The sequence below is a fragment of the Pleuronectes platessa genome, chromosome 23 (genome assembly GCF_947347685.1).
Source record: "Pleuronectes platessa chromosome 23, fPlePla1.1, whole genome shotgun sequence".
Classification (NCBI taxonomy): Eukaryota; Metazoa; Chordata; class Actinopteri; order Pleuronectiformes; family Pleuronectidae; genus Pleuronectes; species Pleuronectes platessa.
In genome coordinates, this window is record NC_070648.1 from 3449179 (window position 1) to 3472918 (window position 23740).

The 23740-nt window shown below is 45.1% G+C and overlaps 3 protein-coding genes across 6 annotated transcripts; 1 reads left to right on the forward strand and 2 right to left on the reverse strand.

Moving 5' to 3' along the window:
* Positions 1 to 118: 118 nt before the first annotated feature.
* Positions 119 to 7563, reverse strand: aadat (aminoadipate aminotransferase). Of its 3 annotated transcripts, none has more exons than XM_053416451.1 (14): positions 7135 to 7563; positions 6174 to 6245; positions 5573 to 5741; positions 4680 to 4812; positions 4524 to 4598; positions 4211 to 4420; positions 3922 to 3987; positions 3648 to 3730; positions 2587 to 2683; positions 2147 to 2208; positions 1969 to 2033; positions 1634 to 1740; positions 761 to 862; positions 119 to 530 (listed from the first exon to the last, which is right to left on the reverse strand). In XM_053416451.1, exons 2-14 carry the CDS (start codon positions 6238 to 6240, stop codon positions 489 to 491), a joined length of 1278 nt encoding a protein of 425 aa, XP_053272426.1. In that variant the 5' UTR covers positions 6241 to 6245; positions 7135 to 7563; the 3' UTR covers positions 119 to 488. The 3 variants fall into 3 exon arrangements, with proteins under 3 accessions (XP_053272426.1, XP_053272428.1, XP_053272427.1); XM_053416453.1 differs by lacking the exon at positions 7135 to 7563 and adding an exon at positions 6817 to 6868; XM_053416452.1 differs by lacking the exon at positions 7135 to 7563 and adding an exon at positions 6706 to 6839.
* Positions 7016 to 9998, forward strand: ino80b (INO80 complex subunit B). Its single transcript, XM_053416454.1, has 6 exons — positions 7016 to 7394; positions 7587 to 7756; positions 8310 to 8490; positions 8588 to 8748; positions 8895 to 9067; positions 9163 to 9998. The coding sequence occupies exons 2-6, from the start codon at positions 7717 to 7719 to the stop codon at positions 9625 to 9627; spliced, it is 1020 nt and encodes a 339-aa protein (XP_053272429.1). The 5' UTR covers positions 7016 to 7394; positions 7587 to 7716; the 3' UTR covers positions 9628 to 9998.
* On the reverse strand, positions 9811 to 23721 carry intu (inturned planar cell polarity protein). 2 transcript variants are annotated; one of them, XM_053416449.1, is made up of 18 exons: positions 23465 to 23721; positions 23327 to 23390; positions 21250 to 21839; positions 19859 to 19944; positions 17224 to 17439; positions 14860 to 14978; positions 14651 to 14740; positions 14265 to 14342; positions 13870 to 14053; positions 13489 to 13542; positions 13299 to 13361; positions 12628 to 12843; positions 12399 to 12491; positions 11882 to 12316; positions 11670 to 11764; positions 11272 to 11461; positions 10592 to 10734; positions 9812 to 10468 (listed from the first exon to the last, which is right to left on the reverse strand). In XM_053416449.1, the coding sequence occupies exons 1-18, from the start codon at positions 23559 to 23561 to the stop codon at positions 10357 to 10359; spliced, it is 2925 nt and encodes a 974-aa protein (XP_053272424.1). In that variant the 5' UTR covers positions 23562 to 23721; the 3' UTR covers positions 9812 to 10356. The 2 variants fall into 2 exon arrangements, with proteins under 2 accessions (XP_053272425.1, XP_053272424.1); XM_053416450.1 differs by lacking the exons at positions 23327 to 23390; positions 23465 to 23721 and adding an exon at positions 22462 to 22664 and having other exon boundaries at positions 9811 to 10468.
* Between the last annotated feature and the right edge of the window lie 19 nt (positions 23722 to 23740).

The following is a 23740-nucleotide window of genomic DNA, read 5'->3' on the forward strand; positions in this document are numbered from 1 at the left end:
CTCAAAGCTTGTTTAGATCAAAGTAAATGCAGGAAAGATAAAACCATCACTGCATTTTAAATTTCACACAAACACACTTATTACTAGAAGAGGAAAAAAAAACATAGAACCAGACCAATGTGTTTGTTTCTCTGTATTCTGCAAATCCATGAACCAGGAAATCACCTTACATTACAATCATAGACTGCATACAAATTTAGTTTTGAGACTCAGTCAAACAAAAACATAGAAACTCAAGACCAAATACAGCATTATTAAAAAACATTTACTTTTTTGTAGATGAAAGTTAAAGACATCTTTTCTTTATAGAACAAATAGGTTTACAAATCAATGATTCATTAGTCTTCATTGATCCAAAGGGGATCAGTAGTGAGCATCATGTTTTTCAAACAATTCTTAGTGTCATCTTTGTTTCAAGTCAGGCAGCAAATATATTATAATATATTTAAATTTAGTTATAAAAACCAACATCCAGCCAGGAACAGGCATCATAGAGCTTCTTTGATGAGCAGCGACAGTCTTCTGAAACCCTGCAGAAGAATTGAGGTTAGTCAGTTATAATAATATAATCCTGTATTAGTCCCACGACAGGGGATTTGACACATCACAGAAGAAACTGGGAAGGTAGAAAAAATGTATAAAGTAATAAAAAAAACACTTAATGTTAAACTATATAGAATAAATATAATGTGAGCAGGATTGCATTATGTACGATTGACATTTCATGGACAGATATTGAAGTAATGATTGGTGGTTGTACCTCATCGATCTGTTCAGGAGTGGACAGAGAAAAAGCTGCTCTGACGTAGGGACAGGGATCGTCACTGTTGATCATGAAGACGCCTCCGGGAACCAGCAGAACCTTTAACACACACACACGTTACTCAACAACACAACATTTCTCTTTACACAGTCAACCTTCTTGTGCATCTAAAGTCACGAGAACAGAACTCCCAGCCCCCCCACGCAGTTGCTTCTATTGTGTCCTGTTCTAATGGATTAATCTTTACACCCAGCAGGCTAGCCGTTTCCCCCGTTTCCACTCTTTGTGCTAAGCTAACTGGCGACAGTGTCCTATATATCAAGCAGACACACGTGACATTGATCTTTTCATCCAACTTTTGGCAATAAAGCAAATGAAGAACATTTCCCAGAACATCCTTTAACATCTGCCAGACCCACAAAAGACAGTAATTACAGCTTTGAATGGAAAAAGATAAAGCACAACCAGAATTAATTAACAGATTCTAAGTGTTGTCCCTCTCTCCACTGTGTCATGTGTGGAGGTTTAAATATCCTGCAGGGAGAAGCCTGCTTGTACCCAGTCGTTTCAACATGGCTAATCAGCCATTTGCTCACAGGGATTTACAGCCTGTGTGTAGGAGGGGAAACACTCAGCAGCTAAACCCACTCATTCAGTGCACAATGGCTTCTATACATGCACCATCTTTCCCTCTATTCACACAGAATATCTCCCCTCGTATAAAACATCTGCTCACAAACAGTGCGACAGAGAAACAGAGGCAAAAGCTGCCCAGATGCATTCTGGGTATTTGCACGTTAGAGTGAAGCAGGCGTGTTAACCTGGAGTTTAAAAGAGTTCAATCACAGGATTTGTTTTTGAATATCTGACCTCTTTCTCCAGCGCCTTCTCCATGATGAGCCTCTGGGTGTCGGCGACGCCCTTGAGTTTGATCCACAGGAACATGCCTGCTGACGGAGCGTGCCACTCTGCAACGTCTACACACAGACAGACACACACATATATTAGGGAAAGCCAGGGTGTGTTTTCTGACTCAGCATTTAAAAAGGAAAAGAGCCATAAGATCCAACATCGACAATTCACATTGCTAAAATCCATACACACCTTCTGTACCAAAGAAATAAAAATCTCCCCTTCCTCCCATTGTAAAAGAATAAGGCTTAAATGGGATGGAGCAAGGTCACACAGACGATGAGACAACAAACCTTTGAGCCACTTGTCTGCAGAGGAGATCATGGCGTCACGTTGTTTGCTGTAAAACTCAATCACCCTGTGAGAATAAAGAAATAAAACATTTTTATTCATCACTGCAGGAGAGACTATCGTTTATTTGACGCTGTAATTCACAGTTTATTTCTTAACCAGTGTCACAGAAATACACACCCGTCTATGTGCTGCAGGAAACCATCTTGACCCCAACTCTGCAAGAGCTGAGCCACCATGAGCTGAAAAGATGCAGGAGACTGGTTAAAATGAATCAGAGAAAGGCAGCAAGTCTCTGGTTGATTCTAATTATCCTTCTTTCTTATCAAAACCTCTGCAGATGCTTCTAATTCACGAATCCAATAATTTGGCTTCGGCTGTAGCGTTACAAGTCGCTGCTCGTGTTGGTTTGAATGTGGCGTGCCTGGTGGGTGCGACCGGCATCTGGCACACAAATCACTGATGACTCTGCTAAAACAATATTCCACAAATACAGAAACTCCCCCACCCCTAATCCTCAGAAGCTTGCTTGGTGCAGTACTTATTTGCTTTTAGCACATTTGCATGCCAACAAGAGGGAGGCTGCCACACAGACTGAGTAAAGTTAAAGCTTGATTCACCTGTGTGAAGGTGCTAGTGTGCATCGTTGAGGCCTGGATGTGCAGCACCACCCGGTCCACCAGCGGTTTGGGACCCGTCACAAAACCAATCCTCAGCCTGAAACAGAAGCAGGAAAACATTAAACATCTCCCACACAGAATCATGTGTAATAGTTAACTTGACATTACTTTAGTTATTAACCCTACAACCTAGAACATGACCCTTGAGGAGAACCACAAACATTTACCAGCACGAGGCTCTGAATCTACTACACAGACTTCACACATTGCTTGCATGTTCTTGCACTTCACTCAATTGTCATGACTAAATGCATATAAGCACATTTTAATTCCTGATGAACTTGTATCTGCAAGACCTTTACTTTTAAAAACAAAAACTGAATTGCATTTAAATGTCTTAAAAGTGTATTCAAGTAGTTAAACATTAAGATGTTAATTTTTTTAAACGCGCTATAATGCAACTTCAAATAATGACCAGAATGGCTCAATAGAGCGCCTACATCCACTGAGGTTCAACAGTCCCCTTTAATTCAATCAGGCTGCACAAGATTACACACAGATCTCATCAAGATCTTATTTATTGAGAAATTCACAAAAATGTGTTTTCTCGCAATGTTAAAAGAAAATCCTGGATCCGCCCCTTAATGGAATCTGCTCCAAAAGTTCCTCTGTTATTAATCTGTGTCTACATTTTGCGTGTCTGTGCCCTAGAGACACAGATTACATGACTCTAACCCTAACCCATTAATTTATTTATTTCTGTTGACAGAGGAAATCAACTGATCTTATAACAGTTAAAATGACCTTTACAGGTTAGGAAACGACTTTTTTAAGGTGTATATACACAACTGAGTTGACAAGATTGAGAACTTGAACCCTAAAATGTATTTTGCTACAAGAGAGGAAGCCTTCTTTCCTATAAACAAAATCAGCTTTATCCGGTACAAGTTTAATTCCCAGCTGAAGTTAAACTGGAAGAACACTCCCAGTTACAGGAAGCACACAAACACTGTGCTGTAGCAGAGTCACATGGTATTTAAGAAAAGCAAATACACACTCACCCTGAAGACAGGATCTTAGAGAAGGAGTCTGTCCTAATGATTCTCCCATCAACGTCCATAGAGAGAAACGAGGGACTCCACGGCTGCCAAACGAAGACACAACACGAGTCACACTGTGGCCTCAATTCATAATACTTAAAATTAAAATTAAATCAGTGAGATCAGACCTTGAAATAACAATTAAAAGGAGACAACTCAACTAATGTTCTTATTTAAATTTATTGTCATGTAAAAGGCACATTCAGACAAACAGGTGAGTGACCTCTTTCTGTACCTTGTCAAACTGCAGGAAGTAGTACGGGTCGTCCTCGATGATGAGCATGTCATACTGCCTGGCCAGCTGTTAAACAGACCAGAGCACGTTAATAGAAATGATTGAATCTGCAGGGAAATCAGCCTCACAACAAGCTCTAATTAGAGGAGTCGGTGTTCCACTGACAGCTCTGCATACATTTCAGATTCAGAGTGATTCATAAAATGAGTCAGATGAATGAAGACGTCTTTGACTCTGAGGTTTAAAAAAAATCTGCATCTGTTTTCTAACTTTACAGGTGGAGACAAACCTCGTACACGTCTTTCTTCCTCTGAGTCGTCATGGAGGCCCCGGTGGGGTTTCCTCCGTTGGGGATGGTGTAGAGGACTCTGGGGGCGGTGCTGCCGGGCTGGTGGACCTCCGACGGGTCCCACCGAGACAACACCTCCTTCAGACCCGCAGGTACCATGCCGTGCTCATCGCTGGGAACGTTGATCAAGTTGCAGCCGAGTGGATGAAGCTACAGAGTCAAAGCAGCAGGTCACAAGACTGAAGCAGCTTCTGTTACTGGAAGTGTCTCGTCATTAAAATAAGTATATACTTTTAAAATCAAGAGCTCTCACCGCTGCCAGTGTCCCTGAATACGTGGGAGCATCCAGCAGAACGTTGTCTCCAGGGTTGACCAGCATCTCAAACACCTAAAGGCCCAAAGACAGCTGTGGTCTAACATCAGAATGAATGAAAGTATGGAGCAGATTTGCAGCTGGTGGCGTCAGTACCTTACAGAGCCCCTCCTGGCTGCCGGTGGTTACACACATGTCCATCTGGCCGTTCTCCACCGTGTAGTTGGCGGACGGTGGATTGTGGAGGTTCTTCTGCAGGTTCTTCATCCACGTCAGCAGTTCTGGGATCCTAGACAGAAGATTGAAGTTTTTTTTAAATCTTACAGCACAATACAGTAATAACCAGGTGGAGGATTTGATGCCCAGACTTATCCTTAGAAGCAGGATCATTTCAAATTGATCGGGAAAAATACTGTAAATAAGCCGGAGCTACCTGAATAAGCTACATTTCATCCATGTCCCTAGCTATGTCTATTAGGCAACCTGAAATAAAACAAGCCCCACCCCCCTCGTTAAAATAAAACACAGGACACCAAACCTCATTTCAATCTTCAAATGATTTTTATATCACATCACACACAAACACAGGAGAACCAGGCAATTGCCCACTTTGCCTACACTGGTATGACGCCCCTGGTTCCAGTGATACCTGTTATCAGTGATTACTCAGAGTCAACAAATCAGCCTGTGAAACGAGTCATCTGAAGCCACAAGGTTTACAGAGGTGGTCGTAAAAAGATAAGCTCCACACTCGGCTGTAAAAGATTTGATTCTGATGCAGCGAGAAGTGAAAGTGGGATATATATTTCATTTTAATTACTAATGTAAAGAGCCACACGGACAAAGAATTCTCATTAACATCTCTGTCACTGATGAGTTCAGCTTTTCCAGCACAGGTCTCTCACTCTGCTGTTCAGAGCTACTTTTATTTATAGTTTTTTTAATTTCTCATATCCCCAAGTGTAACCTCACTTTGGCCGTTCAAATGTACTTTCCTTAGAACTCTAATGCTATGACAGAGTGCGTAGATTTCTGTTTGGTTCTCTCACCCATTAGAAGCGGAGTACTGCAGAGCCCTCTTCATCGTTGTGGCATCGAACGTGATGGTTTGTCCATTCTTCACCGTGATGGACGCCGACTCGAAGGGGAAGGTGTTGGGGTTCGGCGCTCCTCCGGCCAATGAGATCAGGGTCGGGGGTGACCGCTGCTGCAGCTCAGCTTCATAGAGGTGAAGACACAGAAGATGAGGTTTGAGTTGATCTATATAAACAGATTTCAGCTGAACAACTAAGATCCTAGTGTGAGAAACGTAATCAAAATAAAACCTACACCAACAACTCAGTTCTGGTTTGTGCCAATTTAACTGAGGATTAGTTTGAGAACATGAAACCCTGCTGCACAATTTTAATTGACATAATAAGGGGCTTAAGGTGGCTCATGCTGTTATTAACTAATCTGTCTGGAGGAGGTTCCCCGAGTCAAAATCTGGTCTTAAAACATTCATGTTTCAGCTAATACTGTTATATTTGCTATCAAAGCACATTGTACACTCTGCTTTTAAAAGAGTGCTGTAGAAACAAAGATGTTTTATTACTAACTCCTCTTAGTATTGAGATGGAACATTTAAAGAAAAGCAGTAGAATCACTCACTCAGCATCCGGATGGCAGAGGGTTTTCTAGCCGCACTAACAGCCGTCAGGAACCGAGCGTAATTCATGATTCCTGCAGAACGAGGCAGAGAGAAAACCGTTTAATGCTCGAACCCATAGAGGCTGCACCTGTTCCTGAGGCTCAGAGTGAAACATCAGGTCTGTCTGGTTTGAGGAAGGTGAAGGATTAATGCACAATGATGATGCAGGAACTCTCCAGGAGCAGGGAAGCTGCTGTAAACACAGCTCCAGGGTAGTTTAGCATCGATGCCATGTTTACCTCCACTGATATCTGTTGCTTTTCATTCATAAATTCATGTAAAAGTAAAACTATGCATGTTTGAGTTTTTGAATTAATACATATGACTTAAGGCAAACAACAACAACAACAACAATGCATCTTCGCATGTTGTCATGTTCGCACGAGATAATTCCTGGAGTGGGTTAATCTGAGTCGTGTTGATCTCGTGTTAATTTAGCGTTAACCCGAGTTAAAGTGAGTTAACTCGAGCACAAACGGGCCTCGCACTCACCAGGACTCTACTGCGACCACGTGATTGTGATCTTTAAGTAGAAAAGTTGTTTTATTTAACGTTAAACTGCGTCATTGACCGGGTCACGCTCAGCTGCTGCACCGACCTTACCTAACGTGCTTTGATTATCTTCTTCTGCGGCTTCACTGGCGAAACCGCAAACTAACGTGTTCGAGTGCACACCGCCCCCTGCTGCTCAGCCTATTAGCCCAGACGTTAGGCGCCACAGGGCTTCTGGGTAATGTAGTATTCTACACGTATATATGCATGGTAGCCAGTGAACGCGCCAAGTGGAAGGAACTACATAACCCAAAAGTTAAAACACAACTACAGTTCTATTTCCCCTTTTCACATGTTGTTATTATAGGAGTTAGCATGTAGCTCGTTAGCATAAACCAAATGAAAGAACAAATGGTTGTGAACTCTTACCGGTGTGGAGTTAGCTTCGGCCGTCATCGGTTGGTTCTTCCCCGGTAGAGAGCGACCAAGCGTCGGCTGTGGAGTGACTGGAAAGAAGCAGAAACTTCCGTGTTGCTAGCTTAGCTCGTTTGGGCTAACCCCGACCAGCACGCGTCTCATTCTGTGAACGTGCTCGTGAGGGTCGGTCCCAGCCTGGACTTCCTTACCAACGCTAGCTAAGGGCGGTGCATGCATGTTAGCTAGTGAGAGCTAGCACCTGGACTGATACGGTAACGCTGAGCGCCTCCTCCTGCGAGCTAGCATCTTACAGTTAGCATCTTACAGTTAGCATCTTTCATTTGAATGAATCTGTGCAGAACGAACTGAGACGAGAACGAGAGGAATCACGCGTCTCATTGATTCACTTAACAACAGCTGCTGTGTCCTTGAACGCCTCATTGATATTAGTTTATTGGCCGCAGGTGTGTTTACGTGTTGGCTGCAGCTCGGACATTTGTGATCTGTCATGTAGAGTCGCTGCTCCTCCTGTTTCCTCCTCCTGCTCCCCTGCACCTCCTGCTCAGGCCCCCGGGTTATTGACTCGGCGACTCGATGGGGAAGAGGAAAGACATGATTCACCCCAGGTTCCTCGGTGAGTTTCCAACATTATTCACGTTTAAAAGCACATTAGTTTCAGCCATGGTGAAGCTTCCCATCAGGAGCCTATTCACCAGAGACCCAGTGGGATGGTTCCTCTCCAGTTAAAGTTATAAAACATCATAACCTGCACTGAGCATTAGTTTCAGTCAGGCATGCATCATTTTTTTAAACAGTTAAAATATGTGAGGTACCTAAAATATCCAATGATCCCAACATGCATCTTCAGATGTAAAAAAAAGATGACATATTTTAGGCTAAACTTACTTTTAAAGTATTTTAATTATAGCGTATAGTGTGATCACCTCGTAACTATCAACAGCGTCTAGTCCTAATGGTGGAAATTGTGAAGGAGCCTGATTAAGATAAATTAACAGAATTGTTGTATGTTTTTTATTTTGCTTCAAATTTTACAGTTAGCAATATTCTGTGGAAAAAAACAATCCCCAAAACCTAGGTCCGTCTACAGTAAATGACAAATAACATTTCTAGCAAACTATAAAATAAATCCCAGTTCATATTTCAGTTTCTCCATCTCGTCCCTGCAGGTGAAGGCAGCTCCAGTCTCCACAGCGTTCACAAGCGGAAACACAAAAAGCACAAGAAGCACAAGAGGAAGCACCACAGCTTCCCCGAGGCGCCGGCCCCCGAGCCTGTGGTCGTCCCTCGGCCTCCTCCACAGCTGAGACTCAAGATCAAACTGGGAGGACAGACACTGGGAACCAAGAGGTGAGCGGCGACGTGGCCTGATTTCAACATCTTCACTGTCAAGCTGATAGGTTGATGCTCATTTATCACAACCATTGGTCTGTTTTCCTGTTGTCAGCGTTCCCACCTTCACTGTGCATCCCGGTGTCGCACGCCCCCCCTCGCCACTGATGATCATTGATAACAATGTTGATGATTCTGATGATGATGATTCTGATGATGACGATGACGACGACGAGCCGCCCTCTGTGCCTCTGGAGCAGTATCGAGCCTGGCTGGGTGAGTTCCAAGAAGAGCTCATAGATATTCACTGGACATTTTCCAGAGTTCATGTGTGAAAACAGCTACTGACTATGAAGTGGTTACTTTAAACCCTGAAGTTGAACAATAAATCCATCTTGTTTATCTTGTTCATCCGTCCTCAGATGAAGACAGCAACCTGGCCACGTCTCCTATGCCAGACATGGATTCGGACTCCATGCTGGGTGCGCCTGTGGACGAGGAGGAGCGGTGGCTGGACGCTCTGGAGAAGGGAGAGCTGGACGACAACGGGGAGCTGAAGAAGGAGATCGATGAGTCTCTGCTCACAGCCCGACAGGTGAGGAACCGACACAGGAAACAGGAGTGTGTCATTTAGCAATTGATGAAAAATATGACTCAAGCATTTATTCCTGTTTTTCTTCTGCTCTATAGAAAGCCCTGTTGCACAAGCAGCAGAGCCAGCCTCTCCTGGAGCTGCCCATGGGCTACAAGGAGAAGGAGATGACCGTGGAGATGATGCAGAAACGGGAGGAGCGAGCTCGAAAGAGGCGACTGCAGGCCGCCAAAAAGGCCGAGGACAGCAAGAACCAGACGATAGAGAGACTGACAAAAACCAGCAAGGCCAAGATCAAGAGCATGAAGGACAGGAGGTCCAAGCTGAACCAGAGCCCCATGGTTCGCTACAGCGACACCGCCCTGGGCCTGGCTATCTCCTTCCCCACAGGGGTCCATGCTCCGGCGCCGGCACCTCCCCTTCCTTCACCTCCGGCCCCGTCGAGCTGTGGAGTTAGCGGCTGCTCTAACCTGAAGAAATACTCGTGCTCCACGACCGGGGTTCCTCTCTGCAGCCTCGAGTGCTACAAGAGGAACCTGCTGCTCGTTCAGAGCGCCGCGTGAACGCTGACGGGACCAGACTCTTCTGAAACGACCTCCACTGGGATGTGACATGAACACTCAAACTGATCTGTATGCAATGTGGATTTCCTTTTTTTGTTTGCAGATGTGTGTTGTATAAATATCTTACATACATTGTGTTTATGATTTCCATATTTTTATATGAGAGACTTGAAACAGAAGTGTTTTCTTTGACAAAGATTAGTATAAAAAGAATGAAACAGAAACTTTCTTTTCAACTTGATGTTCATTTTGGTAACAAGTTAGTACACTTCCATACAAAACTATACAAGCAGTTAAATTAACAAATGAAATCCCCCCCCCCAACAATTCAATCTGTGACAATATCAATACAACCTTAGTTAATTTGTGGAGATGAGCGCAGCAGTGTCTCTTTATTGCTCCAGCTTTGTAAGGTCTGTCTGTTCTCATCAGAGTCACTCCCACATGTCTGAGGTATTCACTGATGGAGTCACTGTGTTCAGTACACAGCTGTGTTGTTGTGGAACAAGGCACAAAGACGTCCTGGGGTGAACCTGAGCCGTCAGCCTGGTGTTAGCTTATCAAAAGGCCACAGTCCCACTCACAGATTCCACTTGACCCCATTTTAAACGTTCACACTGAAACTGGCATTAAAATCCCTCAAGCGCCGCAGTTTGACGTGTTTTCCTGAGAATGCAACCGATGCTCCATCAGTTCATGTGTCTTCATCACTGATGAAGGAGGAATGTGTCACAAGGCCAAACCGAAAGAGAGTCTGAAGGCCATCTCCACCGGAACCTCTGCCACCGAGTCGTGAAAACACACGTAGAACTCCTGAGGGACGGGCTCCAGCAACATCCGTCTGAGAGGGAAAGAAAAAGACGAGATGTTCAGCCTGTTTCATTTGAAAAACAGAAAGGCTGATACTCATTTGCATTCCCCATTTCTGGAGCCATTGGTGTAAAATAACAAAAAGCTGATGTACCCGATGACCCAGTACGTCATGGTGGGAGCAGGTTTCCTCTGGTCGGTCCAGTTCTCTGGTTTACACTGGAACAGGACCCCGTGTTCCTTCAGAGGGCCCAGACCCCAACCCGCGCCCTGAGGTCTGTCTGCTGCCCGACGTCCCTGCAGAGAGAATCACACTGAGGTTCACACAGAGACTGATGTGGAAGGAGACTGATGCACACAGTCTGTTCTGAGAAACCACACAAGTCTGGATGAGGTGGTGATGACACAACGAAGGAAATCGATGATTAGATCATTCCTCTATAATTTTTTTCTTGTGCCTTTTTACAGCATAAAAAGTAAATTGCCAGCGCTCTCTGGTGGACAAACTATGTAACTTCTTCTGAGCAGCACACAAGTCTTTTTCGATTTCATATCAAGTGACATAGACATACATAAATAAAAACACATTTCTGTTCAGCTGACAAAGACCAGGCCAGTTTCTCAATCTAGCTATAATTCTAATATGTTGTCTTTCTGGACAGTTAAGATCAGATGTTCCTTAATTGATCCTTTAAAAAGATAATTTTTAAACTCTCAGTCATCCTCTTAACACTTGGTCTGGACCTGATCTCCATGAAATGAACAGAATCGTGTTTTGAGGCTGAGTCATCGACGGAGGCTTTTATTCATTTATAACTGGGTAAGCTGAGTCACCCTGGCTGGTAGACTCTGCTGGAATGCAGCCCGGATGGAGAGGCAGCAGTGGTGGAAGTTGCGGATGAGCTGTGGGTGGATGGAGCCGCTGAGCTGAGCCACCTCTCTGTGAGTGGGAGCGATGAAGATCCCCTGAACCGTTTCCATCAGGACGTAGTGGAACAAGGTGTTTTCAGCACCTGAGGTCAGTCTGTCACCAGCACAGGACGATACAGTTACACAGAGTGACGACGATTACACATTTAAACAAGTGAATGAAAGACAATGATTCAAATTAAGCAATAAAACTAAATTACACCTGGTTAAAAGCAATATGGGTTTTTAAAGATAATGTGTGTTTAGCCCAAAATAAATCCTATCTGCGTCTGGAGTGAACAGGATTCTTCTCCATCACTTACTTCATGGTGTTGTACATCTCCTCCGTCTCTCTCTCAGTCAGAGTCTTCTTCAAGGTCCCCAGGTAAAATGGGTTCGGATGTTTCATCCTAGAAATCTGTTGTGACACAGAAGATATGAAGAAAACATTACAATAAATAATAATATAATAAACAAAAGCTGCATTTTTAAATATGCGTAGTAGGGTCATGATGTTATCTGACGAGAGCTGCACCTTGAAGTGACCCCCGCTGCCTCCGCTTCCATCGGACCCTCCTGACCCCAGAGAATCCCGTCGCCCCCCCAGCTTCCTCGCTGAGTCCGGGGTGGAATGAGGACTGAAGCCTGGAGGCACTGACGAGCCGGAGCCTGAGCCGGCATCCATCTGCCCCTCGCTGCCGCTGTCTGATAAACTCCTCTGGGGGCTGGACCTCCGGGACCTCTCCCCGAACAGGCTGCGGCCCCTGGAGCCCGACGAGGAGCCTTTGACCGCTCCGGCTAGTTTACTGAAGACGGGGGAGGAAGAGGCCAGGCTGTCCAGGCGGTCGCGGGCTGTGGTGGCGGCTGGGAGGAACCAGTCGGCACAGGACAGGCAGGGAGCAGGCGGAGCATTCAGCCTCTCTTCAATACCGGCCTCCAGCACCTCCAGCTGCAGCAGGGTGGCCTTCACCTGGGGCCAGAGCGGAAAGGAGGTTTAGTTTACACAGCGTTAAATCTCTTTGGTTGCAAATTAAGCTGAAGTGTTCGTTCACCTGATCCACGTAAACACAGTCAGGGCCCGGAGAGCCCAGAGCCTGTGAGGCGCAGCCCCCAGCCTCCAACAGCACACACTGCATGAAGTGCCTCTGAGGTGGAGGGGAGCAGAGGCACAAAGAAACATGTGATGTGCACGATGGAGCTGAACACAGACATCATTCTCCTCAGGTTTGATTCCTGACAACACACTCAACACAGAGGATCAACCAAAGCCGGGCTCCTCACCAGCCCCACTATGAGGAGGAAGTGTCGTCCCTGTGGTTGGCTGAAGCCCGGCGCCGTGCCACCACCGCTGGCTCTCTGCTGGGGAAACACCTCCCTCCAGATGACCAGCTGCCCCACACGCTGCTCAGAGGCCAGCGGCAGGAGGCAGTAGTGCTGACAGTACAGGCACACGTCCAGCAGGTCCTCTTTGGGCAGATGGTTGGCGATCAGGTAGGACTGAGGACAAATTAAAATCTGTTACGTGAGTCATAGAAGCGACTTCAGGGTATTTTGCAGGTTTCAACAAGTTCAATTCAAGACTTTTAAGGACCATTCAGAGTGAATATCTACACTCCTGTTAATTGAGGATAAGGGGAAGTAGAGATGACCCTTGATTTGGCATCACTATCTCAGTTCCAACACGGTCTGCTGCTCTCTGTCCTCCTCCTCTTCCACTCGATCAATATTTAAACAGATTAATCAGGTTGATGATTTGTCACAGAGTCGGAGGACAGGGCTCGTTGTGTTATCTGGTGTGAAAGGTCATCTTCTGCACACAGTGACTTCAGCTGCAGGGCTGACATTCAATCCGTCTAGACGGCGGGGAACCACCAGGGGAGGATATAGATATTGTAAGACCTGCCGCCGGCACTGGAGTGTGTGTGAGCCTCTGTTTCCACTGTGACACCCACCTTGTAGAACAGACAGGATCCCAGAATAACATACAGACGCCTCAGGCCGAAAAAGTCCTCTGACTGCAGGAAATACACAGAAAGATAAATAAGATAAGAGAAACTCAAAGGATAGTAACATGATCTTAACTTCACTTCCAGCTACAACAACACCTCTGCAGTCAGTTACACACATTTTTTACAGTCTCACCATTTCACCGAAATCAGAAGACTCGAAATCTGAAAGAACGGTGTCAACCTCCATCTGTGAAAAGAAGAGAGGCAAATATAAAGATTAATAAAACTGCCTTTAATTATTAACATGGGTAAAAACATTAGAAAGGTGCTAAATGAAAGTTTCTTATTACTAGTAGTTGTAATATTTTCACTGTCATTGTTTTGTATGTACAATTTCTTGCAGTGTTATCTACAGTCTTGGCTCCTGCAGTGATCACATTTTTTTATGAGCATCATAACATAATACATTGTGGGTCGTTTTTAGCAGTGGACACAAGAGGGCACCAACGCTACATTCGAGATAACAACTAGAAGTTCTTGGAACTGCAGCTTGTCGTCAATATTAGAAAGTCACCTTGATTTCTGGAGGCAGCGTGAGCCATCGGACCGCTGGCAGTCCGTCCAGGAAGAGGGTCCCTGAGACGTCGGGGGACACGGCCGAGGAGACGTCCGTCAGACGAGACGGCTGAATAAGCTGCTGGAAGAACAGGCAGAAGAAATGGTCCAACCTGGGAGCATGGTCCACTTTACAGAAGGCCCTGTGGAGGACACAAAGACAAAGGATCATGATCACACACTCAAAGAGGGGAAGAGACAGTGTTGTGTAGAATCCAGCTGGAAATCAACATTTGATTTGTTGTGGTAGAACACGCACTGTTCTTAGTTGTGTGTGTTTTGCAATAAGCATAAAAAAGACCAATATTGCGTTTCAGCCGTGTCTCTGAGCAGGAGTGGGAGGAAAGGACGAACCTGTCCAAAGAGCCGTACATCACTTTGAGTGTCCGGACTACGTCTCCCACCACCGTCTGCAGATACAGCAGCGGAACCCTGGAGGGACACGGAAAAATGTCAAACACACAAACCTGGAAACAGTTTCCAGCCTGAGAAGAACCACAACTCATCAAATGTCTCGACAAACAGACAGTAGCCATCATGGAAAATATATTTTTTCCCGTCTCTTTCCTATCGATTTAACACATCATATTTCCTCTTCACAAAAACATTTAATTTCTTGAGCAATCGCCACTCTCTGCTTCTTTGCTGTTGATGTCTCAGACAGACGCTGCCTCTCACGGTGTTATAGTGTGCGTGCAGTGTGTTTGTGTGTTTGTGTGTTTGACGCCGCCTCCCTCTACCTCTCAGCAGGCAGGCCAACGACCAGCAGGTTGTTGCTTTCCTTCCAGTAGCCCACATGAACCAGATGTTTCCCGAGCTGGAGCGACGAACTGAAGAGAAGAAAGAGAAAACAGGGTCAAATGGATCATCAATAAAAAAGTGACTTATAGAATATAAAGAGGGGACGTTTCAGACGTGATGTTAGTTTTGTCCTTGCGGCTTCCCATACCTGATGATCCTCCCTCCAGTCACATTCTCCAGCATGTCACACAGGGTGAGGAAGATCCCCCTGACTCCTTTCAGCTGAGTGGATGCCTCAGACACCGGGTACTGGTAATAGATCTCCTCCTGCAGACACACACACACACACACACACAGACACACACACAGACACACAATATCTGGTTTAAGTCATGAAAATGATACGTGCAGCCGAGAGAGAAAAGTCTGGATGAATGATGAGCAGAGTCATATTCAAATAAAATGTGAAATATCTGCTGTTGGATGCTGAAGTCTTTCACGTCTCCTCTGAAACACTGACAGTGAAGAAGAATGAATGGATGGATGAGCTGCTGAATGTTTGTTCTGTCAATGTGGTTTATATTCAGTCTGCGGTCAAACCCATCTCGTCTTTGCCACGAAGAAAAAAAACTAAGTCACTTAAAGGAGAAAAGGAGATTCAGCGAATACAGAGTTTCAACAAACACTATGGGAAAGTCTTTTGGGGAAACTGCTGAGCAAGGAACATGTTTTCATTGCTGTTTGTGTTCTGCTGAAGAGATTTTATTGAAACTTAGTGGAAGGACGCGGCCACGGAATAACTCATTAACTTTCAGAGCAGATTTCATTAAGAAAACGGATCCAGGATTTAGTTTTTCTCCACTTTCTTTAACATTAAGTGTTTTTCCACATTTTGTGAACTGTGGGAATTGGTCAGATAATGAAACAGATCTTGTGAATCAATATAAAGATTTTAGTACTGTGACAAATAGAGCGAGTTACCTTTACACTGTGCATCTTTACCTTTCACTTTTGCAGTTAAAGTGTCATACTTTTTTATCTTGATATAAATAAACTTAGAGGTTTACATTCTCTGAGTGCCCTTCTAGCGTTTAAATATATTTAAATTATAATCAGGATCAGTATTCATCCCTTGGTGTATTATGAACAATTATTTCTCTTGTGTGTTCAGTTTTTTAAATCTCTACAGGACCAACTGTTGCAGAAAAACACTTTGAGCGTATTGTTGTGATATTAGTATTCCTCCCCGCACACTGGCAGCCTTGAAGGATACAGGGCGGGTATGAGCTGAGCTGCTGAGAGGGTCAGAGCACAGAGCGGTGGGTGAGGGGATAAAAACCTTGAAAGAGCCCACTCTCACACACAGCCCTGGCAACCACAACAAATACACAAAGCAGCTGCCTAGTGAAGAAATTCACCTCGGGGTCAAACCCGCGCAGGGAGTCTGCTTAAAGTATGTGAGCGCTGCACAGGAACAACCAACACAGTAACAATTCTTCAGCTACATGTCCTCAGTACACGCAGACGATAAAATAAATAATCCTGCATCGCCAAATCTTCACACTGTTAAAATACCACCACACAACAACCCCTCCGGTTTCTGCTACCCTGCAATCAAAGGACTAAAAAATCAAAGTCAAAGTTTGGCGGCTTCTCGCACGACACTGTCATTTAGGAAATCAACCGCCGGCTGATGTGGCTCCAGACAACCCGTAGGTTCGATGGCCACCAGGTCAAGAGAGAGTAAAGAAAAAAGTCTGGCTTGCAAATACATGAAAAGCAACGTCAGAGCCATGAAGTAAAAACCACAAAAAAACATTAACGTGCCAAAAGCCATCCGCAGGGAAAATGTGATTATAGTGTAGAGGGTGTCGGTCAGCATGTGAGTGTCGTTTGCCTCTCAGAGCAGGAAAACACACGTTTTGGCATTAAAACTTTACTACAAGGCAAATCAGGTCCCATCATGGGATATAAAACACTGCCCATTTACAATGATCCAATTAAAACACAGGAAATGTGTTATTTTGTTTATAGAAGTCAGTAAAAAGAGTATGAGTGGATTCAGCCCCGTAGAGAATAAAAGTTTGCAGCATTAAGACGACGGGTCATTTATTGACAGGAGCTGTGTTTAGAGCAGGGCTCCTCCACTTCTCTTGTTTCTCTCCCCTCTCTCCCCTCTCTCTCTCTCTCTCTCTCTCCCTCTCTCTCTGCTTCCTGTCAGCAGCAGCCACAGGCGTTGGAAGTCGTCCAGACCAGTAGTTTTCAGAAGAGTCTGAAATTCTGAGAAAGCTTCTCGCTCCTGAACGCGGGGCTTCCAACACAGCTACGGTCATTTTTAACACTCAATCATCAGGATGCACTTTGTAGGAGTATAGATGATAAAGTGGTGGTTAAGGTGGGATACAGTGTTTAAATTGCAGAGTCATGGTTTCCTTTTGAACAGGTTTCACCATCTACTTTCCAAGGGATGAAACACAATTTGTGGACCCAGGGTTTCAACAACAGCCTTCATGTCTTCATTCACAACTTTCTCTTTCAAAATACAGACCCTGTACGTTTTATACAAACTGACCTCGTCCTGTGGTGAGGCCGAGTCCAGTTTGAGTGACAGGTACATGACGATGTGCGGGATGTGTCCGATCGACATCTGGAGCTCTGCCGTGTCCTCGCCCCACAGCAGACGCACCAGCTGGCTGACCGGGGGGGAGGACTTCGTCTTACGGGCGGACAAAGCGTCCCCAGTGTTACCGCCGTCCACCGGAGCCACCGTCTCCATGGTCAACCTCACCTGGGGGAGGACACGGGGAGAAGAGGCGGAGTTTGAAAATTCAGTCGTTTGAAAAGAGGCAGAAAATTAGATCAGGAAAGTGGGGACATAAAAAAGGAGAGTAAACATGTTCTGGCTCCACATGATGATACTTGGCGAGAGATTCTAACAGTGCATGTGTGTCTGTTCTGAAAATAGATGTGTGTGCTTCCTGAAGGAGAAAAGGGTTCAGTCATTAAAGTGGAAGGCAGGATGGAGATTGTCGGAGAGAAAGTGACACCAACATCCCGGGCTAACCACAACATAACAAAAAAACTGGGATCTGTGTGTGTGTGTGTGTGTCTGACTGAAATTGAAACCAGACCACTGCAAACCCAGGAAACAGTGGCAAGACAACCGACGGCCATCTTCTCTGGATTGTGCCGGATTCCTCTTTTCTATTTTAGTTTTAACTTAACTTTCCATTCCCCAGTGCTTCATTTCACGTTGTCATCCAGAGCGAGTCGCAGTGGAAACAGAAACAGAGGGACAGAGGGAGGAGAGCTCTGTGGCGTCTACGTTTGAATCATAACATCATCATTCATTCATGGATATCGATGCATATTTCATCCCCAAATAACAACAACAACAAACACAACCACAAAAACAACTTTCTTAGTTTCTCCTGGTTATAATTAATTTGAGCTGGTGGTTAATTACTGAACACTTTGACTGTAAAGCAAAGTTGATGCCGTGCAGCTGTGATGCAAAGGGATTATTCCCTAAAGGCAACACAGTTGGTTTAAAGACTTTTCTCCCTCTGGAGGTATTTGGAAGAAAAGCTGAACGACAGGAAGAAGAACGGTGGAGGCTCTGGTGGGATTCAAACCTCAAACCACCGGGGTTCCAGTTGTGAGTTTTAACCGCTCCATCTCTACCGGACACGCCCCGACAATATTTTGGTGTTCGACTGAAACACTGCATGGCTGCTTACATCGTTTTACACAGGAAAACCACTGGAAGAGATAAATGAGGTGGTCAGAACTTAAAGAAAGGTAAAGGGTGGAGTTTCAATCCTGCACCATATGGTGTCTGCCCGAAAAAAGATCCTGTTCCCTGGATGAAAAGGTTCAAACTGTACATTTCACTCCCAGAACTCTCTGAGGCCCGACCACAGGCCACCCGCCTTCCAGCAGGCGCCTCCCTCTGGGCTCCGGGCCGGTTCAGACAATCTGAGGGATGTTATTAAAGAAGAGCCGAGTGGTGGTGGAGCTCCATGTGATCTACCTTTCAACTCCCAGGCTAAGAGTACAGGCAACCGTTTTAAAGACACTGCATCATCCTTTCTGTAGGATCTCATGAAGGAGGCAGCAAAGAGCTTTGATGGAACCGAGCAGAGGTCATCAATGTCAGAGAGGAAAAACTCTCTAATAGGCAAACTCCAAATTTGGGGGAAATAATTGGATAAAGAGGCCGAGTGAGACTAACTGCAGCAAAGACTCTCTCTCATCATAAATAATAAGGATGTGGTCAGACTGGAGTGAGCGCTCACTGAAATTCCAGTCTGCTGATGTCAGTCATTTAGCTGTCGCTCATGGACACACACACACACACAAGTAGTGTAGTTAGCAAAGGGCACGGTGGACTGCATTTAATACTAATATTTGCTCCCCCATAATAAGTACTGTCTATGTTGGATGGCACACACACACAGACACACACACAGACACACACACACACACACACCCTCCCAGCCACACACACACACACAGAAAACACAATCATTCTGTCAGCAATACAACTCTATTTCAAGTTTTCCTCAGAGTCATCGTGGTGCCTCAGGAAACTCGTTTTCTTTCCACAGAAATCTCCCTCGCTCGTTCCCCACGATATAATTTAGTTTCCGACTACATCGTCTAATCAGCTCAGCTCTCCATCCCGCAACAGCTTCCTGTGGCACCGAAGAAAAAGGGAGTCACGCCACAGTCCCGTCTCTCCGCTGTGCTCCCCATCAGCCCGGCACACACTCTGTTATTTGCAAATTCCTACTTTTTTGATGGTCGGCTTTTCGATGCAAACGCAAGATTGAGGCCCCGATTTGTTTTGTTTTGTGTGCAACCGATCAAAGCGTCATTTCTCAGTAATTGTGGGTTTTTGTAATGTTGAATGGCATCGGGTTCTGCTCTCTGTACACATATCAGCATCTCAGAGTAACCAGAATGATTTAGAGTAGTTTTGTGTCTATATTTACTGTGTGAGTTTGTTGTTTGTGTCGGATCAGGATTTTAAAGACATAAATTCCACCTTAAAGATTGACCAGGCTAATCCTTGGCTCTCCACACTGACTGTGGGCAAACAAAGCCTGCTCCAATGTGACTGGTTTCCAGCCCCAACTACCTTGTCCCTCGCCTACAGATTCTGTACAGAGACTGTTTCAAGGAGATTCAAGGTCGACTCTAACCTGTGTTGGACCCGGGATGCAGGACAGAACCCGCTCAATGTTTTCAGACGTCACGTCCACATCGTCCACCGCTACAAGCACGTCACCTGGAAACAGACATGTATCAGTCACAGACCTGGAGCAAACACCAAATACAGTAATGCACATGATGATCACAGTTGTTAAATTGGCTCAAATAACGATAAGCTTTTTGTACAGTTCTTAAGGGATGTTTTTTTTAGGGTTAGTTACAAAGATAACTACAAATTAAAGTCCATTTAAATCCAGAGTTTGGAGGAGGAGAAGCAGAACATGCTTCATAGAGAGCTTCACCTGCTTGTGTGCAGGGAGCCACATCTCAGTAACGGCGCTATTCCAGGTATTTAACGACTCTAATTGTTTGAGTGTGGAGCTGGATGAAGCTTCTCTAAACAGGAACTCATGTGGGTAATCACACGTGGTGAAGCACGACTGGCATTCCTGTGTCTGCTGGTTACAAACTGGCCGATGATTCGACCAGATAGAAGAAAAGCCCGTCACCGCCGCCCAGCTCTGTTTTTCAAACACACAGATTAACGTGTGTACAGAGCCAGACCGGCACTGGGGCTGTCTCCTCCACACAGCTTCACAAATACTGAAACACAGATGCTGCTCAGAGGCGGCCAAGAAGAGAAGTAGCTATTAAATGTCCCACACACATATTTAACTGGAGCTGAGTGTGGTTTTAAAACACAAAATGAAATCTGAAACTATTATACGATCTATGATTTGTATTACTTTATGGGTTGAACACACCAAAATCATACGCACACATGAGAAAGTTCTTGTTATATATTCCTTGAGAATAATAACTAATTTAACCAGTTAACCTACTTCCTTACCCTTATTTTTACTTTAACTTTAACTTCAAACATGTCTTCACCTTAAAAAATATTTTATTTACAGTATGGCGACTTGATTTTTCCACATAAGGAAGAAAAGTCCAACATAATTTGATTTAGGTTCCCACAAAATAAGTTGTACTTGGTCCACACAAACACAGACACACACAAACACACACACTTCCAGCTCCATTGGCATGCAGGGTAATAACTGCAGCTCGTGCTTTGGCAGTGCATGTGTGTGGTGTGGAGATGAATGAGTTCAGTGCTGGTTCATGACTGTGGATTTAACTGCTGCCTTTTCCGGGCTCTTAATAACTTATAACTTCTATTTAAGAATGGAGAATTTCTACTATTAGCTATTTTTATTCTAATAACAATTTCTCAGACACATTCCCTCCTCTACTGGGGTTGGAATGCATCTCATCACACAAACTGGAACTTTTCCATAGGTAAGAAAAGCTCTGAAACTTTCCTGAACTCTAGTTCTATTAGTTTTCTATGAGCCAACTGTTTGAATAACGCTCTCACCGATTAGGATCTGGCCACATTTGATGGCCGGGCTGTTTGGTGTTAATCCATGAACAGTCAGTCTTTCTTCCCCTCTGGAGTGCGCAGAGTCTCTGGTCCATGACGGACGATGCACCACCCCCAGCAGAGCCTCCAGCAGGCCTCCACTGACAGAGAGAGGCGTGGTGACACCTCCCAGACGTTTGGGGTTGAGGTAGACACAAACTTCCTTCAGCTGCTGCGGCTGGACGGTCACGCCAGGTCTCGGGCCCGGCTGGTTCTTCAGGATGGACGCTGGCTGGGACAAAGCCGAGCTGTCTTTGCTGGTATCCTTCCCTCCTCTGCGCTGAGAAGGCCGGCGTTTCCTCCTCAGGATCCGGGCCAGCCTCTTCAGAGCCGGCTCGCCTTTTGCCCGAGAACCCCCCCGCTGCTTCTGGTCCTGCTCGGTGATGACCTCCGCTTCCTTCTCGCTGAAGCGGACGTGATTGGTGGACACTCCCTGGCTGGCGTCGGCCTGGGCCAGGGCGGCCTCCTCCTCGCCCTCGCTCAGCTCCAGGTAGAAGAGCTCGCCGTTCTTCTGGATGTCGTCCAGCCACTCGGGTTCCAGGTCACTGACAGGAGACAAACAGGAAGTGTAAAGACATGAGAAGAAGCCACATTGAGGAGAAGACATGAGAGATGGAGGACGAGGTATTATTTGAAACTGTATATGGTGGCAATATTCACTTTATATGACAGTTTTTTGTGTGTGAGACCTTCACAATCAAAGGCTCCACATCCCTGTCATTACGTTCACAGTATTAATTTCTGTCCTCAAAGGGAACCCCCCCCCCCCCCCCACATGTGTAGTTCCATCCCAATAACAGGTCCCCAGATTGATGGAGGGAGATATTACAGTTGTTTTCTTCCTGTTATGGCTCAACATTAAAAGCTCCCATACGCACACACACTGTAATCATGCGTGTAACCGAGCAGGGTGGCAGATATGTTCCCTCTCTGGTTTCTCTTCTTTTAACCCTGTGGTGGGGAAGCAGCAGGTCTCACGCGCCATCTATAACTTCCCTGGAGGATGGAAGGGCAAACCTGCAATTATTTATGAGCCTCCACCTCCCAGTTTGAGCTATGGGAGATGAACCCAAGTACTGGTTTATACTTAGACACTTTCAATTTGCACCACACGTCAGATTTAACCTGTGTTTGTTTTGATTGAAGGTAAAAAGATGGAGGTTTTACTCTGAGTGGTCGCAGCTGCTGTGACTCGACGCTGAGGAATCATGGTCGCTGTAGTTCTCGGCGCCGTCCACTTCCGGGTTCGGTTCAAACAGAACCGGGCCGTGCCGAACATTCGCCATTTGTGTTGTTGTTTTATTTTAAAGAGCGACGTTTTATCTCCATGAGAAACTTTTATCCTGACGCTCCGCCGCCATGTTGGGAGAGGGAGGGGACTCGTGTGTCACGTGACGCTACGGCGCCTGCTCTGATTGGCGGACGCCGCGGTTGCCCCGGACAACGTAGAAGCTCCCGAGCTAACAACTTTTGCAGCGTGAAGCGACAACACGTTAAAATAATGCAACAAACACACAAAACACCACAAAAATACAACTGATACTACTCCTGCACATAATAATCAGTATAGTAGTGATATGCATACTTTTATTTACTTCATTTATTCATATCCGGCGCTGTAAAAGTATTACAAACACACATAAACATAAAAATAAAGTTGCTGATGATATCTTTAACAATTAAGGTAATTATATAAAAACGTGTGCATCTGTTATATCGTTTTTAATTTGCATGTTTATTATTCTTTCATTTATCGGCCCCTCTCCCCTCCTCCACCTCCCATGCACGAGGCTTTTATTTTGTAATCCCCTCCGGTATTCGGTTAAACTTCTTACTCAAACATAAGCTCACAAATTTATTAGTTTGTTTAAAAGAAGTTAAGAAGTTTGTGGACGAAATCTTCATCAATGATTTGAATGTGTTCCCAGTGTTCCTATGTAAATGTTTGGATTAATAAAATAAATAGATTAATTAATGAATTAAACATAGCTATTTGTATACAGATATAACACAATGTGATGAACTGACTGACCTGTAAAGGAGCACACTGCGTATGGAGTCGAAGTCCTCCAAGTTGTTAGAGAATGAGCCTCCATCTAGAGAAATGTTGAACATCATTTGTGTTTCATGTTGTCGAGGCACACAAACCACATTACTCTGTTATACTAACTCATGGAGCCGCGATTTAAAAGTCCAATGGTAGAAAACCCTCTCCAACAAGATCCCAGTGGGAACTCCTCTCCTGGACCAGTAAGCTGCTGCAGCATGCAGGCTGATGTGAGTCTGCACCTCACAGAGAACCAGGGAACCAATAATCCTCCTCCTTCTTCTTCTTCTTCTCTCTGGAGCTCTGAGTGCTTCTCCAGGACCAGCAGAGAGGAATTTGTCCCAGTGGTTTTCTTGGCAGGTGGAGGACGAACCCGCCCACTGGGCAACCAACAGAAAG

What these genes read in the sequence shown, in the direction of transcription:
- intu (XM_053416449.1), bottom strand. Translation starts at nt 23,561, where the DNA reads ATGCTGCAGCAGCTTACTGGTCCAGGAGAGGAGTTCCCACTGGGATCT. An exon ending in ACTGGAGGGAGGATCATCAG is followed by an intron (nt 14,741 to 14,859) that starts GTATGGGAAGCC and finishes TCTTCTCTTCAG; the next exon opens with TTCGTCGCTCCAGCTCGGGA. An exon ending in AGCAGAGTCTACCAGCCAGG is followed by an intron (nt 10,735 to 11,271) that starts GTGACTCAGCTT and finishes TTCTCTCTGCAG; the next exon opens with GGACGTCGGGCAGCAGACAG.
- ino80b (XM_053416454.1), top strand. Translation starts at nt 7,717, where the DNA reads ATGGGGAAGAGGAAAGACATGATTCACCCCAGGTTCCTCG. An exon ending in GATTCACCCCAGGTTCCTCG is followed by an intron (nt 7,757 to 8,309) that starts GTGAGTTTCCAA and finishes TCGTCCCTGCAG; the next exon opens with GTGAAGGCAGCTCCAGTCTC. An exon ending in CTCTGCTCACAGCCCGACAG is followed by an intron (nt 9,068 to 9,162) that starts GTGAGGAACCGA and finishes TCTGCTCTATAG; the next exon opens with AAAGCCCTGTTGCACAAGCA.
- aadat (XM_053416451.1), bottom strand. Translation starts at nt 6,240, where the DNA reads ATGAATTACGCTCGGTTCCTGACGGCTGTTAGTGCGGCTAGAAAACCC. An exon ending in ACTTCCTGCAGTTTGACAAG is followed by an intron (nt 3,731 to 3,921) that starts GTACAGAAAGAG and finishes TTCGTTTGGCAG; the next exon opens with CCGTGGAGTCCCTCGTTTCT. An exon ending in AGAAGGCGCTGGAGAAAGAG is followed by an intron (nt 863 to 1,633) that starts GTCAGATATTCA and finishes TGTGTGTTAAAG; the next exon opens with GTTCTGCTGGTTCCCGGAGG.